The following is a 10281-nucleotide window of genomic DNA, read 5'->3' as shown; positions in this document are numbered from 1 at the left end:
ATGGTGACCATCCATGAGGCTGACCTCTGTCCCCTATCTGCTCCAGAGAGGGGTATCCTGATGTGACTTCTCCCCCAAGGACACGCTGTACTCTCTTCTGGGCCCTGCCCCACAGGAGGCCTGGCTGGACTCCTCAGATGCCTTTTGCCTCCAGTCAGGCCTGAGGCAGCCTTCAAACATGGCTGCGCTCTCAGAGAGCCAGGGGAGCTGGGATGGGGCCTCTGGGCTGCATACGTGAGGACTGGCCACACCATTTCAAAACATCCCACCTGCCAGCAGAGAGGATGTGAGTGGGCCAGAGGAGGTAGCCAGGAGAATCCAAGGCGGGCAGGGGCCGCAGACCCGGCAGTTCTGTATCCACTGTTCAGTCCCAAACCTGGTCAGAAGAAGGTCAGGGCCCATGACCGGGTTTCCTTCCACAGCCCCAAATAATTCTAAAAATGTAATCAAAGGCTGCTCTTTAGTTAAATCCCGGGGCATAAAGCCACAGGGAAGCCTGTGGTGTGTATGTGTGTGGACTTGCGTTTCTGCAACGTGTCTGTGTCTGGTATATAGGTATCAGTCGTTTACACACGTATGTGTGCTTTGTCACTCTGTGCAGGGCTGATGTCAGGGACCAGCACAGCTGTTCCATTTCTGAAAATACTGAATCATTCTTGGTTGATAAGAACCAGCTCTCATCCTCTGACACTCTGGGCTGTTCCAGTCCCTCCCCTCTGGACCCATGCAGATTCCACACTGGATTGTGTAGAAATCCAGAAACTGACAGGTCTGGCTGCAAAGGGGCGGTGGCCACAGCCCCTGGGGGTTAAGCATGGGACTCCTCTGCGTGGTCTACAGGCATTTATGTGTTTTTGGTGTATGCTTCTGTGTGTGTGTGTGTGTGTGTGTGTGTGTGCCTGCCTGTGAGAGAGAGAGAGAGAGAGAGAGAGAGAGAGAGAGAGAGAGAGAGATAAAGAGACAGAGACAGACAGAGACAGTGACAGAAAAAGTTTTGTCAAAAGTTCCAGGCCTTCAGGGGACTGCTCAGGAGACCGCGGCCTCTCATGTCTGGGTCTGGCAGCCTTCACGGACGGGCACAGTCCTGTTCTCGGTGAGAGCCCCCAGGCCCAAGGCAGCAGTGGGGACCTAGCTGGCGGGGGGCCTACTTCTATGGCGCAAGGGCTACCTGCTCCGCGCGTAGCCGCCCGGCCGCCCTCTGGGAGAGCCACCAGCTCACCGCCTGCGGAGGGGGTGCGAGGAAGGCGGGGTGGGCCTTTCACAAGGAGGGGCGCGCGCGCTGCCGCGGGCCGCCCCGGCCCCCCTACGTGACCCAGAAGGTTCCGCGCTCCTCCAGCAGGCTGACCGAGCGGTTGGTGAGCGAGGCGGCGTCCCGCGCCAGCCGGTAGCCGAAGAGGCGCATGGCCGGGGCGCAGGCGGCCTGCACCACCTGCGCCAGCTTGAAGGGCATGCCGAAGCGCCACTTCTCGAACTGCTCCGAGGAGTTCTTCTGCGTGGAGTAGACGCCGCTGCCGTCCCGGGCCGCCTGCGTGTTCCGGCGGATCCAGTCCTCCACCTGCGCCGTCAGCGGGATGCCGGCGAAGCGGTACATCTCGCGGGCCTTCTGCAGCGGCCAGCGCGCCACGTCCTCGTAGCGCACCAGCATGTAGCGGCCGCGCAGCCAGGCGGGCTGCCGCAGGCCCAGCTCGGCCGACAGCCGGATGCTCTCGCAGTGGCCCCGCAGCCGCTGCACCTCCTCCTCGCCCAGCCGCGCCTGGCCCTGGGCCAGCCACTTCTTCCAGCCCTCGTACTTGCCAGCAAAGGCCACCATGCGGGAGGCCAGCACGGCGCGCGGGTCGCGCACCAGCTGGATGACGCGCAGGTCCAGCCGGGGGTCCTCGGCCAGCGGCTGCAGGAACTCCAGCTGCCGGATGCGCACGGCCTTGAGGGCCATGTGCTCCTTGCGGCGGCAGGCCTCGGCGGCCAGCGTCACGTTGAGCGGCCCGCAGCGGCGGTTCCTGCAGTGGTACTTCTCGAAGACCTTCTTGACGAAGGGCGTGCACACGGGCTCCTCGCACAGGGAGCGGCTGGAGCCGCGGCGGAACATGAACTGGGTCAGGTGGTCCTCGGGCAGGGGGCTGATGAAGTGCTCCAGCACGTACAGGTCGCACAGGAAGAGCTGCTTGAGCACGTCGCGGTAGACGAGGGCCGAGCCTGCCGCGTTGGCGCCGCCCGACTCGAAGGACACGGTGCGCTCGATGTGCCACAGCGGCTCGAAGAGGTAGAAGATGTTGCCCTGCTGGTTGAAGAACTCGCCCACGAACGAGGAGCCTGTGCGGGTGGTGGCCATGAGGAGCACGTGGCGCCGCGGCCGGGCCTCGGGGAGCTGGGGTGTCCCCACCGCCTCCACCCGGGCCTCGGCCGCGGCCTCTGCCGCCGGCTCCACACCCAGCTGCAGACTGAGGTTGCGCAGGCGGCCCTGCAGCTGGGTGAAGGCTGAATCGAGCTCGCTCAGGGATAGAAGGGACGCATTGTCGGCCAAGATCAGGGCTGGGTCGGTGTCGTTGGCATCTGCCAGGGGTTGTGGGATCTGCTTCAGCTTGTCTGACACCCTAGGGGGACAGAGGGAAATCCGAGGCAGTGAGTGACTGGGGACTTCATCCCTTGTGCACCCCAAAGCAGCCTCCAGGGCTGATCACCCAAAGCCTGTCGTAGCTGGGTTTCCCCAGAAGCACACTTTGAGGCAGCGGTTTGGGTGTGAGGAGTTTATTAAGAACATGATCACAAAAAGAACTGAAAGAGAGGTAGAGAAGAGGGGTGGGAAGAAGAAGTCGGTAGAGGGTGAGCATGCTGTCCCTGGGAGCAAACCAGGCCCACTGGGGCACCTGGGAGGACACACCTGGGACTCTCTTGCCCAGGGGATGTCAAGTCCCCGCTGGCCTTGGCTGAGGGCTGCTCCCAGAGCCATTCACTCCCTGTGTTCCCGGCCTGCTGGTGTGCAGGTGGAGAGGGAGGTCCCTGGTGGAGAGCTGCAGAACAGGAGTAGTTCGTGCTGAGGAACTGAGGTGGGGCAGTGACTGCCCGCTTCACAGTCCAATTCCTAGTCTATCCGTGTGGCTGATGCTTTCTTGCAGGGGTTGTGCTGGGAGAGCAGGTTGAAAAAATCTTTCTATGTCTAGCAGGCTCACCAGCAGAACCACTCACGGCACACAGTGACACACTGCCGATTCCAGCATTCCCAGTGTAGCTGAGGTGAGTGCACACCCCTGGCGTTCAGCGATACACAACCTGAACAACTGCATGCATGCTTACAGGCATGTGTACCAGGACCCTGCCTTGCCGAGGGCTCACCCTTATCTCATCCATGGCTTCAGGTTGGTATAGGAGATGTGCTGATATTGTAAGGCTTCATCCTAGCCAAGAAGTAAGTTAATAATAAGAGCCATGGTCAGCAAGTACTAGATACCAACTGCATGCTGGTCACTGAGCTAAATGTTTTACGTTTCCTCATTTAATCTTCACAAGGAAATCCCCATTGTTAGCCACATTTTTAAATATTTATTTAGTGTGTGTGTGTGTGTGTGTGTGTGTGAGAGAGAGAGAGAGAGAGAGAGAGAGAGAGAGAGAGAGAGAGAGAGAGAGAATTCGAAAGCTCTGAGCTGTCAGCATGGAGCCCAAAGTGGGACTCAATCCCATGAACCATGAGATCAAGACCTGAGCCAAAATCAAGATCGGACGGAGCCACCCAGGTGCCCCATCATTAGTCATATTTTACAGAAGAGGAGCTTAAGACCCAGAAAGTGTCACAGCTAGAGAGGGCTGGAATCTGGAGTTCCAACCCAGGTTGCCTGAGTCCAGAGCCCGAGCATTACCCTGTGCAGTGGTGAGGATGTGTGCATGACCCACAGTCTATGCGGGACGGGGGGTGGGGGGGTGCAGGGAGCTGGTCATGACTGGTTGAAGAGCTGCCTTTGTAAGTTTGAAAAGAGCCTCCACCCACCCCTCCCTAATACGGAAGACTTGTGCTGGCATCCCTCACCTTGATATGATTTTATTTTCCTTTTCAATGAAGACAAAAACCACCACCACGAAAGCCAGGAAGAGGGCATATTTGCTCTTCATCCTCAGGCTGTGCAGAAAGTCCCGGCAGTCACTCGGGAGAGTGGGTCCTTTCTCCATGGGGAAGGGTGGGGCCGTGGGCACTCAGCTCAGGAGCATCGCTCAGGACTTGGCTTGCTGTCTTCAGGTGGGGGACACCCTTGTCCTGTGAAGAGACAGGTGGTCAGGACACCCTTGTCGGGAGATGAGGGACGAAGAGAGGTTTCTCCACCCAACTTTTGAAGGTCGCGGCCCTGCTTGGCAGCAGGAACCCCAGAGCCACTCTCCCATAGATGAGTGATCAAATCATTTAAAATGCTAATCGGCCCTTTAATTCATTCATTCCACTTCCATGAATGTATTCTTTACCTCATGCATAACTCAAGGGCAAGTGCATGGAAGAGTGTTCCTTGCACTATAAATGTTTGAAACAAAAGACTACAACTCCCTAAATAAAACATGTTGGAGGTGGACCTATAAAAGCTGATGTTAATAACCTAATATACATATTAGATCCTTCATGTGGGCAGGTCCTAGGGTTGACCTTCATCACACAACGGAAGCAGCTAGAGGGACAGTCAGAACTTCTGTTTTTTGGGGAAAGCAGTGGGGCAGGGGCTCTGCAATACAAGGGGGCAGATGTGCAACCTGGGAGTCGAGGGGAGAGCCCTGGCTGCGCAGGGCGGAGTAGTGGTGAGGCTTCCTGGATGTGGCTGGGTGAAGAGGAGCCCAGGAGGGAAGAGTGCTGTGGGGTCAGCTCCAGGGCCACTGGAATATTCCTGCCTCGTCCTAATTCTTCTGGGCCTTTCCCCATATCCCCATACACTCGCGCAACAACTACTTCCTGAGCACCCACTATGTGCCAGCCTCTGGTCTAAGCACCGAGGGTACAGCAGGGAACAAGCAGACCTGGCCCGCAGCCCTCATGAGGCTTGCACTCTGGATGGAAGGGCCATCTGGCATAAGATGGGCAACCGAAATGTACTGAGTGCTTACCACTCTGTACCAGGTGCCGTGCTAAGTACATTTGCATTTCCTCATCAGATCCTTACAGAAGTCCTATTAGGTAACAATGATTCCATTTTACAGATGAGGAAACGGGTTGAGAGAGGTTAAATAACTTGTCACAGATTCCGCCAGCAGCAGCCCTCGTCCGCCATCCGAGAATCCGGGTCACTGGAGCCTCCCAGTGCTCCCCAGTCACCCCCACCGTAGCACGTATGGTTGGACTTCCCAGCTGATGGTTTGTCGGTCCTCCTTTCCCTGGCTCTCGAGCCTCCGGAAGTAGAGCCTAGCATCCAGAGTGGTGCCCAAAATATATCAGCTGCCAAAAAGTACACTAGTGACCACACCTGCCAAAGACGGCGCCTGGCTCAGTGCCTGCCAGGCCGTCAGCGTGAGTTTGCAGAAGGACAGGCAGAGCCAGGTCCCTCATGCACCCTGTTGAGCCCGGGGTGGTGTGTCAGGCCACCCATCCCTCTGGAAGGGTGGGACCCAACACTGAGTCTGCAGAGCAAAAGGGATTGAGATCCTGACTTTCTGCCTTCTCATCTCTAGGCTGAGGAGTTGTCTGTGTCTGATGATGTGAGGGAAGCAGAAGGAGCTGGGACCAAAAGTCCTGGGTTTTTGTCCTTCCTGCATGTCTATCATGCTGTGCAACCTTCTATAAATGACTTAACCTCTCTGGGTTTTAGATTCTTTTCCTGTAGCATGAGAAACCTGTATATAAGTTTGCTATGAAGAATAGTATCTGGGGCAGGGTAAGCGGTCATTAAATCTGAGAGGAGAGAGAAGGCGGGGTGGGGTGGGGGGACTTTGCCTTCATCATCCTCTCCCTTCTGGGTCTTTGGTAAGATTGAAAGTTTGGTTGCCTTGATGACAAAGCTCTTACACCTCTCCTCCCCTCCCACCAAGCACTGCTTCTATTTTTGAATTGCCATCTCAGTCCCCTCACTTCCCCCCTTGAGAAGTACAGTGTTCCTGAGAAACGTCTCGGCATTGCCCTAAAAGGAAGAAGCAATGGTGAACACTCACTCCCACACGACACACCGGGCAGGCTGTTGGCTCCTTGCCCCTGTCCCCGCAGGGTGCCCCCATCCCCGTGGGCAGCCCCGTCCCCGCAGGCTGCCCGAGCTTTAGCTTTGGAAGCCCAGTGGATGGATAGTGGGCACGTAGGTGAGGCTTGGTGGTCCCAGGGGAATGTGGGAGGTCCCAAGACCCCGGAGTTAGGAGAGAGGGTCATGAGGGAGGAAGACGGGGCCAGGATGGCAGTCACCTGGCAAAGCCCCAGGCAGAGGCCCCCTATAGGAAGTCAGTCTGTGACATCTGTGAACACTAGTCAAACCTTTGTGCTACCTCCCTCCCCAAACCCGTGGTGCACCGTGCTTAGCTAATGGAAGAATGAAGCGGCTTTTCCTTCTCTTGGCAGATGCCACCACCCAGGGGAGTACTTGCTACCCTCCCCCCACTGCCCCCAACACCCAGCAAATGATGTGACAGCCAAAGGCGAAGGTGGGATGCCAGCCAAAATCCCATTTCCAGGGCACCAGGGCCAATGGCGAAGAAGGCCAGAAGCATGGGCCAGCCCAGCTCTGCCTGGATGCGGCAGATGGTGGGACAGCCACCCTGGGCCCTGTCATACCCAGTGCTTAGCTCTGGAGCCCTCCTCCGGAGCCCTTCCCTGACCACCGACCTCACACTGATCGTCTCCCCTCCCCCATCACTTCCCTTCTCAGCATCCTGCTTTATTTGCTTCCTGGACCGAAATGTGCTCGTTTCTTGCCTGTTTCAGCTGCTGGAGGGTAGGTTCCATGAGCTGGGGAGGTTCCAGCTTCGTATTCTGGGCCCACAGTCCCAGTGCCCCAGTCTGCGTGGGTACTGGGCACAGGACAGGTGCTCCCATAATGCTTGCTGAATGAATGGACGAATGCCTCTTCCAAAGCATTTAGCCCAGTGTGAGATGCTTCCTCCTTCTACTGGATGGGAAGTATGAAGAAGAGAAAGCAGGTGTTCCCTGAGTGAGTGAACCGTGTGTGTGCGCTATACGCACGTGCATTCATGTGCTCTGAGTATATGCCCTGCGTTGTGTCCCGTGCGGATGTGCTCAGTGTGTACTACAGGCCGACACAAGGGCAGAACTTCAGGCTTGGGCTTCACAGACATCAGTGCCTGGAATTGTCATCAGGGATGAAGAAACTAAGCCTCAGGGCTTTAGCCTGTGCAGCTGTGTGCTAACAATGGGAGGGCAGAAAACCGCCATGGGTATAGCCCAGGCAGAGCTTAGTGAGGGGACACCAAAAAACTGGGCAGTGCTAAGGCCCTAACTCTAGGCACCAACTTCCCTACCCTCTTCTTTCCTCAGGGGCTCTTCTGCTCAGGCCTCCCTCCTGCCAGGCAAGGGGCCCTCACTAGACAACAGTTGTCTACTTGGATGCCTCCCAGCCTGGCCCTGCCTCCGCTAGGGGAAGGTGGGGTCCCAGAGTCTGCTGTGAATGGACCTCTGATAAGGGACGGGCCCTGCCAGACATTGCATCAGGCAGCAAAACTCCACTGCCCTCACTTACTGGGCCTGAGAGCGCAGTGGGGGCTGGGCCACTGCAGTTGTAGGCCCTGATCCCACAGCTGCTCCATCCGGGGAAGGGCCACCCAGAGGAGAGGAGCCGAGGGAGGAGGGGCCGCGTGGGAGCAGGGAAGCCCACTCTGGGAAACTCTACACCAACAACCCATGGGCCACAGCCCTGGCACCACGGTGCCAAAGCCCAGAAGAGGATTTCTGTGAGCTCTCTGAATCCCCCAGAGAGCAGGGGCAGGGAGGGCAGGGAGGAGGAGCTAGCACAAGCTAGGTTCCATTTCACAAGGGGAAGGACCAGGGGCCCCCTCTGAGTCTCCATCTTAGTGTCTAACAGGAGAGTACATGCCTCGGGGCTATTAGATGAACCAGTGGATAAGGGAAGAAGAGAAGGTACCAAAGATTGAAGAAGCGAGTGAATGTCTGGCTGAGGCCGCCTGTTGCAGCTGGGGGCCGCCATGATGCCCCTGAGGCCTACTCACATTGCAGGGCGCCAGCCTCCTCTCCAGGGACAGACCCCTCCGTGACTTCCTTACGGGCATGCGCTCAGTCCCAGCCAAGACAGAAGCAGTCACCGGGGAACGTGTGCCTCACCTGCGCAGCAATGGACATCCAAGAACTTGTGAGAAGCTGTGGGCCACAGCCACGAGGTGGACCAGGGGGCTGGGGGCGAGCCTGGTGGGGGCAGGGCCGCCACAGACTCGGAGAGCCAGCCCTGTTTTGCTCTGTGGGGGTGTGAGGGGAACACACTCTACCCACATTTGAGAGGCGCTTTCAATAGGGCCTGCTCAGCCCTGTGGGCAAAACATCCTGTGTAAAACCGCAGAGCCAACAGGTGCATGAAATACAGGGCCCCCAGCCTCCTGGTCAGCAAAGACACTCCCAGCAACTCTCACACTGAACCTGGGGCCCTGGGCTGGGTCGGAGCTGACTCCTGCTCTGGGCTTGGCTGCACTTGCCCAGAAAGGGGCTGTAGAGGAAGCTGGTGTTCCAGGTGTCCAAAAGAAATCTCACCTGCATACCACCCCATGGATCATGAAAAAATATGGCTCTTGCCCTAAAACTCCAGAATGTCAGGACTTGGCAATTTCCTTACCCACCTTTCCTCTTTTTTTTTTTTTTTATCTGTAGAAATTCAGGCTCAGAGAGGGGCACCTGGCTGGCTCCGTTAAGTTGGTTAAGTGTCCGACTTTGACTCAGGTCATGATGTTGCAGTTTGAGAGTTCGAGCTCCATGTCGGGCTCTGTGCTGACAGCTCACATCCTGGAGCCTGCTTTGAAATTCTGTGTCTCCCTCTCTCTCTGCCCCTCCCCTGCTCGCTCGCTCTCTGTGTCAAATCAGTGTCCCCTTTCCAGCTAAGCCTGATGTGGCCTCACTTCTCACTACAGTGCCATTCGAGTCATCATGTGAGATAGAACCAGTGTGCCCTCCCAACCTTACCGGATCCTTACTGGCTACCAAACAAATTCCTCACCACCCCTTCGTTTGGCATGCTACGATCTGATATCACCCTGCAATGCCAGCCCAGATTCCAAGTCTCCTCTTCCAAAAACCCTCCATTCGAGCACATGTGCCTTGTATATCCATCCTCCAAGCCTTTGATTTAGTCTATAAAGCCCTTTACTGAACAAAACGCCACAGATTATAATTAATGGCGAGGTTACTAAGAATAGATAAGGCATCAAAATTTGCAAAAAGAAAAGAAAGAAAGAAAAAAAGAAAATGGCCTTTTGAAAAGAACTGGAATGGATGCAAGGTTCTTCTAATTCCACCTTTCCCCCTCACTTGGCTCGTGGTCCCATGAACAAGCGTGGAGGCGGAGTTAGAGAGCCTAGGAAACTGCACCCGGCGGCTGCCAATCCATCCCATACCACAGCTGGCAAAGATCCTTACACGGCTAATTTTATATTATTACTCACATGCCTTTATAGGTTTTTATGAATTAGAGCCAAAATTTAAAAAGTCTTAGGGCTTCCCCACAAAATGTTTTCCGGGTTCTGGGAGACTTTGGGCAAGCCCATTGGAGCGCGCCTTGAGTGTCAACATAATCTGCTATGGGCACAACAGCAGGAAAAGGTTGAGGCCAATTGCCGAAAGCTTCTAAGGGCAAATCAAAACAATGCATGGTGCCCATTTTCTCACGTATCAGACCAAAGGACAGAGTGTTCTGGAATATACCGTGCAAGTCAAATAGTGAGGGAACAGCTGGCAGAGGCCTGGTGCTCATCACGTGCCCACGTGCCCTCCACCTCCCCCAGCCCTTTGAGGCACATGACCTGGTTCGGATGAGCGGGACGGAGGTTAAAGTGACGTGAGCCACTTGGAGGCCTGGCCCTCCGGAGGATCCCACACATTCCTCAGGACTCTCTTCTCCTGCCATGGCAATGCTGGAGGCCACATGTTCCAGCTGGCGTGGTGCAGATCCTGAGCTGCTGACTGGAGAGCCCCTCAACCTGCGTCAGATGTGGCGTAAGTGAGAAATAAGCCTTTGGCGAGTGAAGCCACGGAGATCAGGGGTCTGTTACTGCAGCCCTGGCTGGTCTGTCCTAATATGTAGGACCCTCTTGTAATGATGATATGGAAGTATCGTTTTTGAAAGACAATTTGGCAAAACCATCACACCCACAAAAGTTTCG

At 56.1% G+C, this 10281-nt stretch overlaps 1 protein-coding gene across 4 annotated transcripts in view; it reads right to left on the bottom strand.

The window, feature by feature from the left end:
* Positions 1-1217: 1217 nt before the first annotated feature.
* Positions 1218-10281, bottom strand: part of CHST3 (carbohydrate sulfotransferase 3) — a 28490-nt gene continuing 19426 nt past the window's right edge. For 2 of the 4 annotated variants that reach the window (XM_029931876.1, XM_029931877.1), the window contains exons 2-4: positions 8128-8239; positions 4019-4243; positions 1218-2591 (exon numbers count right to left, since the gene is read on the bottom strand). In XM_029931876.1, the coding sequence (XP_029787736.1) occupies positions 1304-2591; positions 4019-4158 (1428 nt within the window). In that variant the 5' untranslated portion in view covers positions 4159-4243; positions 8128-8239 and the 3' untranslated portion in view covers positions 1218-1303. Of the gene's footprint in view, positions 2592-4018; positions 4244-8127; positions 8240-9921; positions 10099-10281 lie in introns of all 4 variants that reach the window. The other 2 variants (XM_029931875.1, XM_029931874.1) reach the window with 2 other exon arrangements.

Source organism: Suricata suricatta, chromosome 2 (assembly GCF_006229205.1).
Source record: "Suricata suricatta isolate VVHF042 chromosome 2, meerkat_22Aug2017_6uvM2_HiC, whole genome shotgun sequence".
In the NCBI taxonomy this organism is placed as follows: Eukaryota; Metazoa; Chordata; class Mammalia; order Carnivora; family Herpestidae; genus Suricata; species Suricata suricatta.
Note: the sequence above shows the minus strand (reverse complement) of the source record. Positions and strands in the feature narration are given on the sequence as shown.